At 39.5% G+C, this 20,796-nt stretch overlaps 1 protein-coding gene and 1 non-coding gene across 2 annotated transcripts in view; both read right to left on the reverse strand.

Moving 5' to 3' along the window:
* The window catches only part of Pou2f1 (POU class 2 homeobox 1), a 141,213-nt gene that overhangs the window by 24,214 nt on the left and 96,203 nt on the right, over positions 1–20,796 (reverse strand). Inside the window, exons 4-9 of the mRNA XM_026380164.2 lie at positions 19,136–19,236; positions 14,453–14,506; positions 12,687–12,806; positions 10,634–10,822; positions 9,171–9,297; positions 3,317–3,411 (exon numbers count right to left, since the gene is read on the reverse strand). Coding sequence (XP_026235949.1) covers positions 3,317–3,411; positions 9,171–9,297; positions 10,634–10,822; positions 12,687–12,806; positions 14,453–14,506; positions 19,136–19,236 — 686 coding nt within the window. The remainder of the gene's footprint in view (positions 1–3,316; positions 3,412–9,170; positions 9,298–10,633; positions 10,823–12,686; positions 12,807–14,452; positions 14,507–19,135; positions 19,237–20,796) is intronic.
* LOC113175837 (U6 spliceosomal RNA) lies at positions 7,181–7,287 on the reverse strand. The gene has a single exon (XR_003300010.1). It is a non-coding gene; the product is annotated as a U6 spliceosomal RNA (small nuclear RNA).

Raw genomic sequence — 20,796 nt, forward strand, 5'->3', positions numbered from 1 at the left:
ATTACTTATATCCATGTAAAGTTTAGTCTGGGACATAAAATTATAGTCTGTCACCTTCTTTATCTCTCTTTGTGCTAAAGACTCAGTCCAGGGCCTAGGGTATGTTAAGCTCGTGCTCTAGCCTCTAGCACTGAGCTACCTCTAGTCCCTGTCTGGTTTTTTTTTTTTTTTTTTTTGGTACCAGGGATTGAACCCAGGGGTGCTTAACCACTGAGCCATATCCCCAGCCCTTTTTCAAAATTTATTTATTTTGAGAGGTGTCTCACTAAGTGGCTAAATTGCTGAGTCTGGTTTTGAACTCGTGATCCTCTTACCCAGCCTTCTGAATTGGTGCACCATTGCCTGCCTCTCTTTCTTAAAAAGGAAAATATTAAATTTTCTTATTACAAATGCCAGGCTAGTGTTCTCCTCACAAGCCCTGAGTAGGACTCTCTAGAACCTCTTGTGAGTACTCACTAATGGGAAGTGCTGTTCTTATTTTGTATCCTGTTTGCTCAGCTGAACAGCAGCTTGTTGAACAGTAGCCCAGGTGAAGGATTACAGAACAAGGCTGCAGATAAAGACTATGAATTCCCCTTTGTGAAATTCAGATGAGTCATATACCCGACCTTGATTTCGTTAGTCAAGGCTCTCTACAAGGAACTGATAAAGCAGAAAACTATAATAGGCACCACATCATCACTGGGTAAGTTCATTTCTATCTGCATATCCAATATACATGGGTCTTTCATTTCTGCAGTCATGTGCCTTCATTTCTAGGAGTCATAAGACACATATAAGAAACTGCCAAACTAATTTACAAAGTGTGTATACCACTTTGCAAAACCACTAGCAATGCATGAAACATTCAGTTGCTTTACATTTTTGTTGGCACTTGGTACTAAGCATGGGTCACATTCTAGTGAATGTGCAGGGATACTCCATTTGCATTTCCTTGATGACTCAAGATACTGGGCATGTTTTCTTGCTTGCTGGGCATTTGCACATCTTCTTTGGTAAAAAGGCTTCAAATTTTCTTGCCTCTTCACTGGCTTAAATCCAGTTGTGTTATTATTGAGTTGTAAAGATTTGTATCCAGAATAAAAAACTCTTTACCAGATATGTTTTAAGAATATTTTCTCCCCATCTGTGCTTTTTCATTTTATCCTCTTAAGCTTTAAATTTTTATGCAATTAATCAATTTTATTATTTCATGGTTAATGCTTTGTGCACTGTTTCACAAAATCATTGCCTTACCCAAAGGCATAACAATTGTTCCCCAAGTTTTCTTCTGCAAGTTTAGGTCTATGACTCATTTCAAATTAATCTTTGCATATGGTATGAAATAAGAGTCTAGGTACTTAAATAACATTAAAGGTTTGTTTTTGTTTTGTTTATGGACAGCCAACTGTTTCAGCATCATTTGTTGAAAGATTTTCCTTTCCCCATTAAAATCCTTTGATACCTTTGGAAAATCAGCTGGTCATTTATGTGGGTCTACTAGACTCTCTATTCTGTGCTACTGAGCTATACTTTTATCTACATTGCAATACCACACTATCTTCATTACTATAGCTTTATGTTAATTTTTTGTGTAACTGGGGATTAAACCTAGGGGTGCTCTATTATTAAGCTACACCCCCAGCCCTTTTAATTTTTATTTTAAGACAGGGTCTTACTAAGTTGCTGAGGCTGGCCTTGAATTTGCATCCTCCTGCCTCAGCCTCCCAAGTAGCTGGAATTAAAAGTATTCACCATCACACCTGGCCTTTAAGCTAATTCTTGACATAAGAAAATCCTTCAAATTTTTTTACTTTAAAAATTGTTTGTTCTATGAATTCTGCAATTTCATATAAACACTAATGTTTATATGAAACATAAACAGCATACAAATTTCTACAAAAAGACTGCTCTGGGTTTGATTATCCATTTGGGGAAAATCAACATTTGAACATCTTGTATCTTCTGACTCACAAACATATTAATTCTCTCTGACCCATAAGTCTTTAATTTCATTCAGCAATATTTTGTAGTTCTTGATGTTCAGACCTTAAAGATTGTTATATTTTCTTAATTCCAATTTCCAAATGATCATTGTTAGTGTACAGAAATATAAATGCTTTTGTATATTGACTTTGTATGCTACATACTTGCTACAACTCTGTATGTCCTTTCTTTTTCTTTTCTTTCTATTTTTTTTTTTTTTTTTGTGGGGGTAGGGGGCTTGGGAGAGAGTACCTGGGATTGGACTCAGGGGCACTAAACCACTGAGCAAATCCCCAGCATCCCAGATCCCTATTTTGTATTTTATTTAGAAACAGGGTCTTACCAAGTTGCTTAGCACCTTGTTGTTGCTGAGGCTGGCTTTGAACTCAAAATCCTCCTGTCTCAGCCTCTGGAGCCACTGGGATTATAGGCGTGTGCTACCGTGCCTGACTGTCCTTCTTTTTCTTGTGCTACTGTACTGCTAGGTTCATCAGTGCACTATAAATAGTGGCAACAGTGGTCACCCTGTCTTGCTATAATCTTAGAAGGAAGGTGGTCAGGCTTTCATTGTTAGGTAAGATATGGGTGGGATTTTTGATTTCTCTTCCTTTTTCTTAATCTGGTAAGCGGCATTCCTACAGCATGCCCCTCCCCACTTTAAAGTTACCTCCTAGTAGGACTAGGACAGGAAAGGGTTCTTACTACAAATAGATGTTGAACTCTGCCAAGTCTGGCAATGTGCTAGTAGTAAGTTTTGATCTTTATACTTTAGATATAGAATCAGACCCAGAACTGGGATTCAGAGTGAGCCAGTTCAGCCAATTTACAGGTGAGTAGACTAAGGTTCTGAGAGGTTAAAAGACAGACATGTTCAAAGTGACTGCTAGGTTAGAAGAAGGTAGGTCAATGCTTACACTTCTATACACCTTCTAGAAGATCTGTGAATTTTGTATGGGTATATGGGCTAATAAAAATGAGCTAAAGTAACATTTAAGCACTGAGACAAGAGAGCACTGAGACCTCTTTGCAGTTTCTGAGAAAGGGCAAAGGACAATGACAGATTTTAATTGAGGCATTAGGTTTCCAGCTAAAGTGGTAATATCTACTGTCTACGTAGTGTGTGTGTAACAAACAGCCAAAATTCATTACTCATTTATTGCTAACAGTTACTCCTTATGAACTATGAGAAAACAGGGACTCTGAAAATTTTCAAATACCACATCAATTTGATAGCATTGCTTTGTCAAGCCAGATTTGAATTTTTGACTAGTTTCTGAAAACTGGATTCTTTTTATTAAGTTAAAATAGTCCAAAAATTTCTCAAAACGACGTTAAAAAACAAAGAGCTGACCTGGGAGGCGAGGGTGGTGCTGGGCTGCGGCTGCAGGAGGCTGGCTTGGCTCTGCTGAGGTAGCTGTGTTAGAAGGCTCTGCGCTTGCAGGAGACCTGGCAAACACGGACATGTTACACAGGATCACTAACGAGCACTGTGAACACACAGCAAAAGGAAGAACGGGGACGTGGGGACGTGAACTGACAACTTCTAACCAATCTTCTAATAGTCAAACTCGTCCTGTTCGTCTAAAATCCAATCTTGTTAAATACAAACTGGGAAAGTAGAAATAAACATGAATGTACGTGCCTTTAGTGTAACCAGAATAATTTCTCTGATAAGCCAATTCTTTATTTTAGCAAGGAATGGATGAAAATGTAGAGTTATTCTAAATGGAAGCAGTTGAAAATTCTAACAAGAGCTCCTCCTCTTACTCCTGCATCTGTTAGAATCTGCCAGTACCAGAGAAATACCCAGTTCATGAAAGAACCAGGCTATTGTTTAAGTGGGAAAAAGATGCTGCTTTTAAGTTCTCTTTAACAAACATTTGCCTTCTGGCGATAATAAGGTGGAAATGTAAACTCTAAACTCTATCTGATAGATGGGTGTGGTGGCATATACTTGTTATTCCAACTACTGGGGAGGCTGAGGCAGGATCCCATGAGTGCAGAGTTCACAAGAGACTGCGCAAAAGGGAAAAAATAGCAATAGCAGCAATACTACACGATGACAACTGACTCCTGAGGAGAAATGTGAGTCCCAATGTGTTCACTGTAATGCTCAGAGGAGCACCTGAGTCTAGGATTTGTTACTTTCACAACCTTGTCAAGAAAGAACCAACCCAAAAGCTATTTTGTCCATCTACAACTAAAATATTAAAAAAATAAAGAACCAACCCACGATACTTGTATTCAAAGATTTAATATGGGTACATAGTTTTAAGTGTAATGCTATTGCTAAAATACTAATTTAGGATGATCTATAAGAGCAGTGGTAGGAATTCTCCAAAATGCTACATCAAACAAAGCCATTAAATATATATATATATATATATATATATATTATATGATAAGATTAGCTGGGAGCAACAAAATCTTCCTAGTTTGGATTTTTTAGGCTATTGAATTTGGATGTACTGAATGTTGAAAAACTACATTCTATGACAATGATTAAACCAACCTGGTAAATAAAATTATTTATAAAAGGATTAAGAGAAAATTAAAAAAAATAGTGATAATAAATAAAACAGAAGAAAGAAGCATGAAGGTCAGAAATCAGACCCCATTATTAAACTTAGGCATTTCAACATGTGAGTGTCTTTAGTTTGGCAATGAAATTTAGATTTTTGTTACTTATTCACAAAAGAATATATTTCCAAAACGATTCTTATTCAATCATAAACTATAATCCCAAATGATTCATTTTGGTTGCTAGTAACATGTTCTATGAATAAATTCAAACCATAGATCTTTTTCCTCCAAATGAGCACAGCTAAAAATGCTAGAAGGGCCCACAGAGGTTTAAAATTTACCTGAGGACCAACACTTGCCACCTCCCCCAACCTCAAAGAGTCAAACAAATGAAACACAAATGTATTCAACAGTTTCCTAAGAGGAACATTTCTTTGATACTTTTGGAATAAATGGAGAGAGTAGAAAAGGCAGTAGAAAGGATAAGAGTAGAGATTTCCAATATACCAGGCCTGGTGGCTTGCACCTGTAATCCTAGCAGCTTGGAAGGCTAAGGCAGTAGGGTCCAAGTTTGAGGCCAGCCTTGGCAACTTAGCAGGGCCCTGTCTCAAAATAAAAAATAAAAAGGCTTGGGGATGTAGCTTGGTGATTAAGCACCCCTGGGTTCAGTTCCTAGTACCAAAAAACAAACAGAAAATCCTCCAATAAATTGTATCTCAAGTTTGGAAATGTATTAGTAAGAATTTTCTTAAGAAAATCTAAGAAAAATAATAATAAAAATAATTCTGGAAAATGGTTTAGATTTCCCTCCCTTGTCAGAAATTAAATCTTATACAGTTAGTTATATAATAGCAATATTGCCAAAAGTACGAACTATATTTCAAAAGTTCTGGATTAATAAATGAAAGGAAAAAATCAGAAGAAATGGATATTTCAGGCTAATCTCATTCTGGAAATTATTATTAAAATCCCTACAAACTACATCTGTCCCCTTCAACACTAATTGTTAAAAGTACGAGCTGTTCAGATACTCAGTGCTCCTGGTGCTGCTGACCACAATGGATTCCACTCAGGAAAGCCTAACACCCCCACCCCCACCCCCACTCCCACCCCACCCCCACCCCGTTCTGACCCTGCAGGCTGCAAGTCAGCCATCTTGAAGAACCAGCATGACTTGGCAGCAATGGCACTCTCAGACTCAGGCTACTTTTGAGCTGGTCTTTACTGTTCAAGGAGCCATCAGCTTCCGAAATAGCTGACAAGGTTTGATGGCGACGGCAGCCCGGACCCAGAGGTTTCCATCTATGAGGTTCCTTTAGCAAAGTGCCTCAGTGCATTTACTCACCAGCCCTCTGCAACCCTGGGGTACAGGCTGACAGTATCCTCTTGTTGCAGGGGAGGGGACTAAGGCACCCAGGCAATGAGGCAGAGCCCAGATTCATAGAGCAGCAGTGTGCCTTTGGAGTCTGTGCTCTTAACTACTACGTTACAATGACATTCCTGACATTGGTCAAACATTCTTCAAAACAGACCCATTTAAAGGGAAAGATGAAAAGGAAACACATGAAACTCAAGAAACGGCAGGTGACTTGTCCAATGTCACTGGCTCTAAAGCCAATCAGCCTTCCACTGTCTGCACTCCTTCTCAATCTAAGGTTTGGAGGGAAGAGGTTACGAACACAGATAACCTTGGCAAATAAAAAACAGGAAAATGAATACTCATTTGTTATTGCAACTATATTAAGGTGAATTTTATTCTTTTAAATAAATAAAACGCAGTCCCAGATTTGAAAGAGGAAAGACGGCGCTCTTGGATTTGCCGAGAGTCAACGAGAGTGCTCTCACTCAAACCTGAGGCTTCAAAAGTTTCCATGTCTAACGTGTGCACTTCTGTCTTGACCTTCCAAGGCTTCCTGCTCCAGACTGTTCCTCCTTCCCTGTAGGAATTCCCTTCCATTGGGACTACAACTCTTCACCAGCTCTGACTTCCAATTCTTCCTACATCTGAAGTGTTGGTTTTACCAACACTCTTCCACTAGGTTAGCCCTCACCGAACTTCAGCAGGACCATTGCTATGTTCTCCTAATTGGTATTACTCTGTTCTTTTTTTTTTTTTTATTGGTTGTTCACAACATTACAAAGCTCTTGACATATCATATTTCATACATTAGATTGAAATGGGTTATGAACTCCCAATTTTACCCCAAATGCAGATTGCAGAATCACGTCGGTTACACATCCACAATTTTACATAATGCCCTATTAGTAACTGTTGTATCCTGCTACCTTTCCTATCCCCTACTATCCCCCCTCCCCTTCCCTCACATCTTCTCTCTCTACCCCATCTACAGTAATTCATTTCTCTCCTTGTTTATTTTCCCATTCCCTTCACAACCTCTTATATGTAATTTTGTATAGCAATGAGGGTCTCCCTTCATTTCCATGCAATTTCCCTTTTCTCTCCCTTTCCCTCCCATCTCACGTCTCTGTTTAATGTTAATCTTTTCTTCCTGCTCTTCCTCCCTGCTCTGTTCATAGTTGCTCTCATTATATCAAAGAAGACATTTGGTATTTGTTTTTTAGGCATTGGCTAGCTTCATTAAGCATAATTTGCTCTAGTGCCATCCATTTCCCTGCAAATTCCATGATTTTGTCATTTTTTAGTGCTGCGTAATATTCCATGGTGTATAAAAAAATTATGGAACGCTTCACGAATTTGCGTGTCATCCTTGCGCAGGGGCCATGCTAATCTTCTCTGTATCGTTCCAATTTTAGTATATGTGCTGCCGAAGCGAGCACTACTCTGTTCTTATCCATTCTAATTTTTCTTCTCCAAGTTTCGGCATGAGCTTTTTAAATACAAAATATGATATGCCACTTTTTGCTTAAAGCTTCTGCAGTTTTGTATAACCTATAGAAGATTTCTTTATTGGAAGGTATTGGCCCATTCACATTAGACTCCCCAAATTGCTGGTTAAAATTCTGGGTGTGGGGCTCAGAAATCTACTTTTCTAATTCTTCAAGTGACTAGCAAAAAAAAAAAAAAAAAGGAACCTTGGGAAGAATTACGCTATTAGATTTAAGGTCAAGCTTCTGGATACCATGCTAGTTTCTTGTATAATCCGGTTGGTCTCTCTTAATCTTTCTGTCCTTAAGTTTCATTATTATTCAAACATGTAACTTATAGTTTTTTTAAGGCATTACTTAACAGTTCTTGAACATAGCATATGAATTTTCCTCCATGTCTTTGAGCTTTGCAAAGCTGTTCACCTCCTCTTTGTCATCCTGTGCATGCCACGCCTTATCCCATCTCTGAAGGCTGCTATGGGAACAAAGATATGAGGGTTTCTCTGCTCAGCTCCCGCCGCATTCTGTGCACATAGGTTCTAACACTCATAACAGTTCTGTTTCTCTTCACTAGACTGTGAGCTCTTTGAAAGTAAAAACTGGCTTACCCCTCTTTTAATTTTGAACATATGCTAAAATAGGTATTTATACAACAAAAGATTTTGGAATAATGACCAAGAAGAAAAAAGGCAAAAATCAAACCAAAACAAATGCTCCAGAGATAATGAAGAACTGATACTTGATCAGTGCATATTGTATACATGTGTATAAATATTACACTGTACCACATAAATACGTACAATTATTTGATCATTATGCACTGTACACTGTACCAGTTATCACATTGTACTCCATAAATATGTACAATTAAAATAATATCTTAAAACATTAGTAGAGGGGCTGGGGTTGTGACTCAGTGGTACAGCATGGGTGAGGCACTGGGTTCGATCCTCAGCACCAAATAAAAATAAAGGTGTATTGTGTCCATCTACAGCTTAAAAAATATTTTAAAAAATCAGTAGAGATGCACAAATGTTTTTTGGTTGAGCTCTTGATACCCTGATGTTTTCTACACCGATAACATGAACCAGTCCTTACAAACATGACTGAACTTTTTTTTACTGTTTGATACAGTAATTATACAACAATATGTATTACATAAAGGGTTTTTTGTTTGTTTGTTTGTTTGTTTTTTTTAGTATTCAGGAGTGAACCCAGGGCCTTGTGCATGTTAGGCAAGTGCTCTACTGCTGAGCTACATCTCAAGCCTTAATTTTTTTTGAGACAGGGTGTTGCTAAGCTGCCCAGGCTGGCCTCACACCTGCACTTCTGCTGCCTTCGGGTTCCAGCAGGTGCACACGGCTGTGCCCAGCTCAACGACATTCTTTAACCACTCACAGAATGTGGGCAGTTTCTGATACAGCACCCTTTCCTTCTTTAAAAGAAACTAAGTTAGAAGCATATACTTTCAGGGCTTCCTATATAGCCTTTGAATACATTCCCATGATGAACTATGGAAGCAATAAAAGCAATTTATCCAATTTATGTTTGGCATGCTGAGTGGTTTCACTTAGACATTTGGCCAAAGCCTTGGTTCCTCTTTAGTGATGAAATGTTGACAAGGGAGGCAACCTTCAACAATGGGGTGTATATGACCAATAAGAAAAAAAGAAAAAGAGCGTATCTTTCTTTACACACATAATGATATTTTAAAATCAATATTCATGAAAACCATTGTCCTAATGGCCAGCTGTAGTGTGAAAATGACACTCAGTGTGCGTGTCACATTAAGTGGACAGCCTTGGGGTGCCACTCAGGCCTAAGGAGAATCTCACCCTGCTGGCCCTGGGGCGTCTGTGAGATGATAAACTGCGCTGGTTGCAAGTTGGTGGTCGGGTGAACCAACACAAACTGTTGCAGGTTGAGATTCTGCTGTTGTAACTGTTGCAGCTGTTGCAGATCCTGAAAAATCAGAATTAAACATGGAATGGAAATTCTGAAACCAACACTCTCTTAATCCTAAGTTTCCCAGCCGACGACTTCTGTCACTCCACCTAGAGAAGAGTCAACATCTAGCATTATTTCATGTCCCAACAGTGTGTGCCATGAATATGCTTCACGAAGCATGGAAAGACACTGGGGCTTCCTAAGACCTTACTATTTCTGTGGGCATACTGAGAGTAAGCTCAGCCTGATTTTCAAATGATATAAAATCCTCTCTGAACCAATGGTTACAGTTCTATTTTTTAATGTATAGAGACCAACATGGGTTTTAAAACTCCCATTTTGTGACAAAACATCTTTTAAACATGACTCATTTTGTTCTTGTTAAGAAAAATTGAGTGTTATGTCTGAATTTCCAACAATAAACTAAGATCAATGACTCATGAAATTTGACACCAGTTTATCTAACTCAACTGAGAGATCAGGGTTAAATTACTAAAAAGAGAAAAATAGCTATCCCTACAAAAATCTGGTCCATAGCATAACAATAGCCTCGGTGGTCTCTAGGGTCTTGTGGCTATCAGACTGCTTTCAGACACACTGCCTTGCCCAGACTCATGTCAACACACAAAGCTTGGTGATGAAGAAAGCAGCCCAAACTGAAATACTATCTTGATAAAGAAAGACTGCACAAAGAGTAATAAAGGTTAGCCTGACATCATTTTTTAAACATCTAGTCAAACTCTTGCAACGATTTAAGTCTACTATTGAGTCTTCTCTGGGGGGTAAAGGTAATTGTCCAGAATTAGACTTATAACTCTTCATATATTTTATTCATTGAATGAAAGTTCACCTTTTTCCTCTTTGTGAGATAAAAAGATTTATTTTCCTCCTTGGTCCTACTGTCTATGCCTCTTAAATAATTTCTTTAATTGTATTTGGATTCTTCACCCTAAAATGAGAAAAATCAGCCAAAAAACACTGTACTGTGTTTCTCCACAGTGCTAATCGCTCCAGAGCAGAGATGCCTTGCTGTCTCCCACACATGGTGGCCGTTCACTGCCAGCACGTGAAGAAGCACGCCTGCTGCAATTAGCTAATTAAGATAAACGCAGTAATCCCCTGCCTCAGAAATTCACCAGCTGCTTATTCAAGATCATCGCTTATATAAACAGTCAGTTATTCAAATAATCTGCTATGTGTTTATAACACCAACTCAAACAAGCAAACAAATGAATTATTGTGAACTCAGTAGTAAGAAAGAACTCTGTTAACTCACTATCTGGAGTTCCACACCAACCATCATAAAGCTAAGTGGACACTAAATAAAACCCACCACTTCCTCCTCGCTCACCTGTGCGATCTGGATGGGCTGAGACAGGGGGATCTGAGTCATAGGCGTGGCAGCAGAGGCGGAGATGGTAGCACCAGCAGCGCTGTGCTGCTGGCTGGCGGAGTGCTGCTGCACAGCTGCGGCCAGTAGTTGGGCCTGGGCTTGGGCCTGCTGCAGCAGCAGCTGCTGCTGGGCTGGTGTCAAGGTGAGCTGTGTGGACCAGAGCAGACAGGGTGTGGGTTGAAGAAGCTGGCCTCCTACAGGACAACTGCTCTAAGTAAGTGACTCAAGTGGTGCCTGGCCCTAGTTACCTAACTTCACAATCAGCACTGCAGCTAAAATGTTTACTAGTGATTAAATGACCATCACTAGCAGAACATTTGAATTAAAATGGTAGTTCTCACTTAATCATTCAAGCTTGCCCAGGGCTCTAGGGTTCAGGCAAGAAAGTAATTAACTAATAAGCAAGGGGGAAAAAAATAGAATTAATGCTGACAGGATATGAAAAGAAATTTACACCCAACAGAACAGCAAGTGATGAGCCAGATGAATGAGGAACAGGGATGCTGGATACTACCAGGAAAAGAACTGATAAGGCCCAGCTGCCTCCCCCTGGCACAAACCCCACCATATTCCAGCATTCCCATTATGTCCTAAGATGTGACTAAAGACTATGAGGCCATTTGCTTCTTTTCTAAATCTCCCTACAGGCCCCTCTCACACAATCTTTTCTGTGTTGAAAGCACTGAATCTCTGCAACTTTACATCCCCTTCCAACATATTAGAAATTAGAAATAGGTGGTGACAACCACTTTCTTTACATGCAAATGAACCTTAATGCCCAGGTTTAATAGAAACTCCAGCCACAAGAACCTGGAATCTCAAGTGCCTCTTACTATTGTAGACACCAGTCACCAAAAAGCTGCATATGGTAAAGTGGGAAATGTATATAGACCCGATTTACACTTGCTTTCGTAAAGCAACTTATTTAAAATAAGCGAAATCCAAGTTGCAAGTTTACAGAACTGCCATTTTGGAAACATTTCTAACTAAAAAAATAAGAAATCATGTAATATTCTGAAGTGCATTAAGAGTCACTTAGAGGCACAACCCTCCTTCTAAAAGGTTCTAACACAATCTGTGCATTATAAACAAGAATCAAGCTAAGCGTGGCGATGCAAGCCTGTAATCCCAGCAACTCCAGAGGCTAAGGCAGGATAGTACCAAGTCTGAGGCCAGCCTGGTCAACTTTGCAAGACCCTGTTCCAAAATTAAATAAAAAAGGTGAAGGGTGGGAGGGAGCAGGGGGAAGGTCTGGGATGGAATCAGTGGCTCAATCTCCAGTACCAAAAATCAAAACACAAAACCCCCATATGAATAAAAATGAAACTACTCATTACCTAGATGCATATATATACACAGATATATGCATGCATCTTTTTATTCTGAGGTTTGACGTGATATAAATGATGTCTTAAAGAAAGCTGGAAATTTACTGCAGTCACATAGGCCAATTTGTTACCAAGCACGGTTTTATGAGCTTTACATATATCATCTCTAATCCTTATAACAGTATTGCAATAGGTATTACCGACATCTCCATTTTACAGGAGGAAAACTGAGGTTCAGGGAGATGAGTAGTCAGCCTAGGCAGTATGCTGCAGAGCCTGGTATGAAACCACGTATTTTAGAACATTACTCAGTCACTTAGGAGAGAACGTTTCCTTTTGTTGGTACTAATCCACTCTTGAACTTCTATCCTGCAGTGACGTCGTGATTCTAAACTGACAACTGCCACTTAACCAATATAATGAATGGTCTCGACACGACTCCATCTCCTGATGAAGGAACACCTGAACGTGGGTTTAGAAACTCCTCGGGTTATCTGCAACTGTAACAAAAGACATCCTGAAAACCTGTGACAAAGGTGAGTCCTTTTTCAGAGCTGTCTGCAGCACTGGTAGTTCCTTAGACACAACAATGCCATGTTCAGTAAACAGTGCTGATCGGATGTTGGCTGATGGCACTTGTGACACAGGGGGAGTTTATTAAGATGTTCTCAGTGGAAACTTACCCCAGTTATCTGTCCTCCAGCAAGCATGAGCTGGGTCTGGGGGATGGCCGCCTGCACGGAAGGCTGCGGGGAAGGCTGGCTTGGCTGTTGAGAGTCCCCTGACTCTTCATTAGATTTAGACTGAGGTGGGAAGGATAGGAAATGAAAGATTACAACAGCTGATTAAACGAAATGTATTAGTAACTCCATATTTTAAGAATCATTTAAAATATGGGTTATTTGATGATGAATTCTCTATTTTCTTTCTTATTCACTTATATCTTCCTGGTTTTGCATATAAGTTTTTAGTTTTTATTCTAGTGCCAGCAATGTTGCAATTATAGTTTTTAAAAATAAAAAATAAATTGATCCTCCACTTATCAAAAGAAAATTTTACAACTGCAAATCCTTATCCGTTTCTGTGTCAGACCCTCCATACTAACATCCTGACACAGACTTGGCAGTCTGGAGCTTCTTCATAGGCCACCTTAGGGGCTCACTGTTTGACCCAGAGAGTTTCTCCTGTACTATTTTAAATGACCTGTAAATCTAGCATCTTCGTTAAGCTTGAGGGGAAACACCGCAGTCAAGAAAGAGCACACACTCCTGAAAGGGGCACAGAGAGAAAATTTTATGGTAATTAAAACTGGTTATGCAGAGCATTAAAATTCTGCATAGATTTGCATATTTCCCACCACCTGTTTTGGGGACTGCAGCAGGGCTAATTAACATAAAAGCTCTGATTAATTCTGCCAGTCATTGAAAGATAATTACAGTGCAGGACTGTAAACATTCTGCACTGGAGATACAGCCTGTTTGCCAACATCCCTCTAAGGGATGAAAGTTTACCATGGCAACCAAGGCAATTTTCTACCTCCTCTCCCTCAGAAAGGAAGATCACATTATCTCCTTTTCTTTTCTCTCCTTGTTTCCATGTGTTACAAGGTCCATATTCCACTGGGTTTCATGGAATGTTCAACCCAAGGTCTTTAGTCACTAGCAACACTGAAATCAATCCACCACAGTACTGTTGCTACCTCTTGACTGCTAGTCACCCAACACTATAATGAAAGGAAGCCGAAGGAGGGGTGCATGACACCTGATTTCTGCACGCTCTGCTACATACCACATGTTCACATGTGCAAACTTACAAGATTTAAGTTTTGCTTTAAATTTTTGTCTATCTACACACCAACATCCATAAACAGGTTTAGTTACAATTTTTAGAAGCATAACATAGAGTAGAGAGGAACGCTGGCAATCTTACAAATATCCACATTTCAATGAAGATAAAGGGAAAAAAAACTGGGTCCCATCAAGTGACATGACTTGCTAAAAGTCACACAGTTAGTTCACACCTAAGACTTCCACAATTCTCAGTCCAGGGCTCTCTGCATTGTTTTCCTGAGACATGAAAAATGAAAATAAAAAAGACCTTTGGAAACAAAAGAGCATTTAAGAGATTATATGGCTTAGTGATTAGATATGTGTACAGTGTGACTTAGAAACATTTTATTGAACTTATATATAAAACTTTGAAGGCAGACTTTTCTCATCCACCTTTAATGCATAGAATATAAAATTGATTTTCATGAATGGCAATAATTATCATTTGTATCTTTATGATATTCAGTAATAAAAATATAGAAATAAATAATAAGAAAATTTAAAAATGATAAATAGTAATACTTTTGTTTCCTATTATAAAATTATTATGTACTCATTATAGAAAATTTTGGAAAAAAACAAATGGAAAAACTGACCCATTATCTCATGTCCCAGCTTACCTGTACATTTAAAGACTGAGCAGCAGCCTGTAAACTTGTTCCAGCGAGCTGGACCTGTAAGTAAAGTAATAAAGGGAGGTTCTAGGCCAATACCGTTGGCATTCATCACCAGAGGTGTCCTCAACACTTTATAAGGCTCTCCATTGAAGGCGTGTGGCTGAGAGAGAAGGTAAGTACAATGAGCTCATCTTACTGGGTGAAGACGCCATGGGAAAGTTCACAGTCCCCATCTCCACTAGAAGATGCTGCTGATTTTTTCTGAAGCTGTTTTCACCCTAAATGAGTATTCGCAGGGTTTTACATCTGTACTGGATGTGCCTACTTAACATGTCTGTATTTATAGGATGCCTAGATCCTGAGCACTTAATTCATCTTTCACGTATGTTAAAGAACACATAAGAATAAGCTCCCTAACATATTAGTTTATCATTAAAAATGAGAACCATATACTTCTTTCATAATTTCCACGTATACAGAGTAAAACTTTCTTTTAAATCTTTTTGTTTTAATTAGTTATACATGATAGTAGAAGGCACTTACGCACTTTGATAGATCATACTTAGCAGAGTAAAACTTTCATATATGCACACCAACACAGGTAAATCCTTAAAATATTTAGCATCATAACTTAAAATTTCTAGCTAAAATAATCTGTCCTATAAACCACACATGAAAGTTTGTCAAAATATTTACATTTCACACATTCAGAAAGTTCAAAATCACGGTTATGTTGAAATATGGGTATAGAGCCAGTCTACTCCCAGCAGCTCAGGAGGCTGAGGCAGGAGAGGCAGGAGGAGAGTTCAAGACCAGCCTCAGCAAAATGGAGGGGCTAAGCAACTCAGTGAGACCCTGTCTCTAAATAAAATACAAAATAGGGCTGGGGATGTAGCTCAGCAGTCAAGTGCCCCTGAGTTCAATTCCTGATACCTGCCACCCATCCCACCCACTCTCCCCCCATCCCCATGTGCACGCGCGCGCGCGCGCACACACACACACACACACACACACACACACAGAATATGGATACACACACAAGGAATTAGACAGCCATTGTTTGGCAACTGTGAAAACTGTCTCAGGCAGGAGTCATCACTGGATGATCAACTACGGACAAGATTTGAGGAGTAACAGGAAATTGACAAGGTCTCAACTATTTCTCCCCAAGTGCTAACGACAAGAGCAAACTCATACCTTTACAGAGGGCTGGGGCAGCAGTGACCAAGCAAGCACAGAGCTGTCAGCAAGGATACTCGTGCCTCCTGCTAGAATGTACTGTGAGGAGCACCCACTCCCTGCATGGTAGGGAGAGAAGGGAGCACAACAGTGCTCCCACCAATCGAGGATTCTGGCAAGGGACTGTACACTGGAGGAACAGAGCATCAGGAATCACTCCAGGGCTCAAACCTGAGAGACTGGGAAATGGCTGTGTCACCAACAGGGAAGGCAGGAGTAGTTCCGCTCTGGATATACCACAGAGCATTAAGATGTTCTGGAGTTAATGGACTCGTGGAGTGAAGCACTAAAATTCACTGACCGCTAAATCCTTTATTTGAAATGACTCTACTAACAGTGCTGTTAGTAAAGACTCCCCCAAAGGAAACAAAAACAGAAACTCCCCCTACCGAGATTTATGGAGAACACATTTTAGATCCACTGGACTCAAAGAGACCAACTGAAGAGAGAATATTTACAGCATGCAGCCCAGGAGAGGCGAGGCCCAGCAGAGGAAGGGGTTTCAACACAGAGGTTTAAAGGAGATCAAGTTCTATGTGACTTTATTTAAACCACGATGGGATGCTCCTGGGCTAACACTTGTTGAGAAACAGGATATTTATGCAGTTTTGTAGAATCACTCCACAGATTATTAGTTACAAGGAGGAAACAGTGACTTACAGTGGATCAATCGGACAAACAGACCTTAGCTGAATGATCAAACTTAGTATTACAAAAATAGGACAAGGCAATATCCTATGCCTTTGGACACAATGTTTAGGAGTGTTTCTTTCAAAACCACTCCAGTCATGAGAGAACATCAAACAAACCCAAATGAGAGGTATTCTATAAAATAGCTGGCCTTTCTCTACTCTTCAAAATTGTCAGTATCATGAAAGACAAAGAGGCTGAGGAATTGTTCTGAACAAATGTGAAGACTAAACACAAAGTACGGACTGGATCATGGACAGAAAATATTTAAATAGCAACCATATATTAGAAAATAGTCTCATATCAGTGTTGAACTTCTGAAATTTGAATTGTAGTTTTTAACATAATGTTGTTTATAGGAAAAGCATATTTAAGTGTTTATAAGCAATCAGCCACAATGCCTGCAATGTACTCTCAAGTGATTTGAGAAAAAAATTCACATTTTCTATGTGTATATATGTACACACACAAACACAAAGAGCAATAAAGTAAATACCGTAAAGCAGCAACCACTGGTGATTTCAGACAAATATTGTTCCACTGCAACTGTGTAGATTTGAAAGTTTTCAAAACAGAAGGATAAAATAAAAAAGAGAGCTGTCCTTTAACACTTGATTTTGCTAGTTTCTCACATTTTCCTAGGCTCAGCTGAAAAGGACATTTCTTTGGCTTCCATCCTTTTGCTAGGAGGTATTGGAGGGTCTGTGACCTTGGAGGCCCCAGAGCTGGTTCAAGGTTTGCAACCATCTTAGAATCTAGACCAAGGGGAAAAGACTGCATGCCGTCCATGTACCTCCACCAACTGTTAAAACTGTACATTTGGACCATGTTATGGCTTGGATGCTACATGTACCCCCAAAGGACCATGTGTTGAAAGGCTTGGGACCTAGTGGAAGAAAGCTAGGTCACTGAGGACATGCTGTCAAGGGGGACATTAGGACCTTGGCCCCTTCCTTTCCCTTCCTCTTTGCATCTTGGTCATCCTTTGGTGTGTGGCTTTGTCCACCAAACATTCCTTACTATAATGCTCTACTGTATCACTGGCCCGAAGCAACAGGGCGAAGCAACCACAGACTAAACTTCTGAAATTGTGAGCTAAAATAAATCTTTCCTTCATTAGTTGATGTTGCTCAGGAGTTCTGTCACAGTTCAGAAACCTGATTAATATAGAGTGACATACATCGAAGCCAATAAAAGATGCTTTCTATGTACAACATAATTAACTACATGCATAAAAGATGAGACTCCCTTTCATGTCAGAGAACTTGTTGGAAGTTTAAGTATGTTCTTAGAAGAAAATAAACATGATAACATTTTTATAGATTATGTTATGTTTCTCTGATTCAAAGATGCAGTTGTCCCTCCTAGCCACAGGTAATGCATTCCAATATTGCCCCCTCACTGACGTTTGAAACTGCAGATAACACCAGACCTGTGTATACTAGAATTTTTCTACAGAGAGATAGCTACAATAAAGCTTAATTTACAAATTAGGCCAGTAAGAGATTAGCAAAAAAAAAAAAAAACAGAAACAAAATAGAGCAATTAAAACAATGTACTGCAACACACATCATTTGAAACTTGTGAACGGTTTCTGGAATTTCCATCATGGATAACAGAGACTGTAGGTAGGGGGCACAGCACAGACAAAGCCATGTGGCTAAGCACAGCACAGACAAGGCTTGGCCCTGGAGAAGCAGCTGGCTGCTGCCAACAACCCCCTCTGCATCTGTGGACAAATCACAGGCTTTGGAGTAGCTTTCCTGAATTTCATCTGTTTTCAAGTAGAGAAAAACTTCTTTTACAGCTTAGATAGTCTTATAGTGTATTTTTATGAGAAGAGTAGAGCAGCATGATATGCATCCATTCACAGCAACTTAACATGAGAATACACAGCCTGGGAGGGTTCATGTGGGCTTGTCACTGAGTTGCCGCCCCCATTAGGCATACTGTTACCAGCATCGCTACTAGCAAATACATTGTAAGCATTAAATTAATTCTAGGTTTTGAGGAGAAACCACTAACATGTGAAGTGTGTCTCTTAATACAGAATTGTGAACATAAATCAAGAAGTGGGATGCTCGGATCATATACCGCCTAACTGTTTTCACTGCTACCTTTCCACTGTCAATCAGCTCTCATAGCCCAAAACTCTTAGGTGACCAATGTTTGTTTTGTGCCCTCTTCCCCTTTACATTATAGGTATAACACAGATGAAGAGAATCCACGGTCTGTTTTAGACTCATGAAAAAAAAAAATCCTCTGGTATCTGGGTAATAAAGCTGAGGCAGGACTTTTTAAACGTCAAGCTAGGGGGGTCACAGTCGAGCAAAAGGCTCTGAGTAGTTGCCTGAATCAAAAGATTGGAAGCTGTTTCAAAGAAGGGATAGGAGCACTGCACCCCGAGTCCTATACCGGAGGTGACAGGCAGCAGTAATTTTGCCATTTTTGGAGGACTGACCTCAGTAGGCCACCACAAACTCACATCAGGCTCAGAATCTAGACCCAATGACCCAGATGTTACAGACATTCCATTCAACAAGAAATGCCCCCAGCCCCCGCCTGTGGCCTCAGTGGCTATCCAGTCAACTAAGGTGTACTGATTCCATGCTAACCATTTGGATGACACAATTAGATGTGACCAGTATAGGGTTTACTTAATTTTAAAAGTCTCACATTCTGAAAAAACTTCCCCAGGCCCTAGCACTTCAGGTCTCCATCTTTTACTCTCACTTATGGTCGAGCAGAACATTCTACCTGATGGAGATGTCCAAGGAAAGCCTGGGCCTGGGCTGTTGAGATTGCTCCTCCAACAGGCACAGGCTGCTTCTGGAAGTCCAGACCATTGGTTTGTGTGCCTGGAAAGCAAGCGAAATGATTAGAACTACTACAAGAAAAATTTCAAACTGAAGAGAGCAACAGACTTCAGTTACCAATGTAACTGAATGTTCACAAGAACTTACTTTGCATAAGCACTTTTGAAATACCTCCAAGGAGAAGACGGGAATAAAAAAAAAAAAAAGAAAAGAAAATATAGTAAAATGGTTTCTCTTCAGAATATAGGACTACAAGACAAGTTTGTAACATAAACAATGAATTATAGCCATTATGTGGCACTGTATCATTCTCACTATTGTAAAGAATGGTAGAGACAGAGTTCCAAAAGAGGCACCAAGCCTCTCTTCTACTCTCATCATACTTGATATTTGGCTTGGACAAAAGAAAAGCACTATGACTTTGCAAGAGCAAGGAGTTACTATTGATTTAAACCCTTTTGACGCCTCTGATGACAAAAGAAGTTCTTTATCCAGTAAGCACAATGAAAACAAAATAGTTGTACTGATTTCTCCAATTCCAAAGTATGGATTACTCCATACGGTATCCCCCAACCCCACACCCACCCCAGGGATCCAATCCACGGCCTCATGCATGCCAGGCAAACACTCCAATCACTGACCTACATCCTAGCCAACTATACACATCTATTAACAAGGGCTCTGCTCTAATTATATTTTTCAAAATGTTTTGCCAGTGCTTTTTAAAAATCTCTTATGCTGTGATTTCATGTTGGAACAGAACTGATTTTATGGAAGCACAGGGCACCCTAACACCCAGAAATATTTTCTCAGGAATATAATACATTGTTTTCAAACTCCTATATCCAGTTATTATTTTTAAAAAGCCAGAATACTTTGTACTGAATAAAGTATAACTGACCAGGAGCCTCCAAAGTCTTCTGGTACAAGGACATTTCCTACAACTCCCACACCTCACCTTCCTACCCTTACACAATGTGGCCACGCCCTGGGCAGGCAGCAGAACAGAGCTAGAACCTGACTGCATCACTGTTAAGAGCTCTCATTTTTGCCACCACACACCCTAATTTCTTAGGTATACTGCATGACCCGGAAGAGCTATTTGAGGTCTCCTTAAGATAATCACAAGAGAAATGTGTGTGTGTGTGTGTACACACACACACACACACACACACACACACACACACTTCACTTCCTGAAAAACTCACAGATCATTTCTTGTGATTTTCTTTCATAAAGTCTCCCACTTTGGGAAACTTTAGGACTACCTAGACACAAAACAGTTAATGCACTTAAGAGTACAATTGTGTCAATTAATTAGAAACTAGCATGAAATAAATTTTAAAGTAATTAGAGTCACTTCCATAGCCAAATCCAGAAGTTTTACTATTTTAAAGTTGTGCTTTGTCATTAATTGCTGCTTTTCTCTCTATGTAGGAAATCATTACCTACATGAAGATTTTAAGTTGTACACCCTAAGATTACTTAGTCAATCATAACTCAGCAAAACTGGGCGAAGACTGTGTACTTTTGGAGAAATCTGCTCAAAACATACTAAATAAGCCAACATGGCTAAAAGATGAGATCAGGAAAACCAGAGCA

The sequence above is a fragment of the Urocitellus parryii genome, chromosome 9, assembly GCF_045843805.1.
Source record: "Urocitellus parryii isolate mUroPar1 chromosome 9, mUroPar1.hap1, whole genome shotgun sequence".
In the NCBI taxonomy this organism is placed as follows: Eukaryota; Metazoa; Chordata; class Mammalia; order Rodentia; family Sciuridae; genus Urocitellus; species Urocitellus parryii.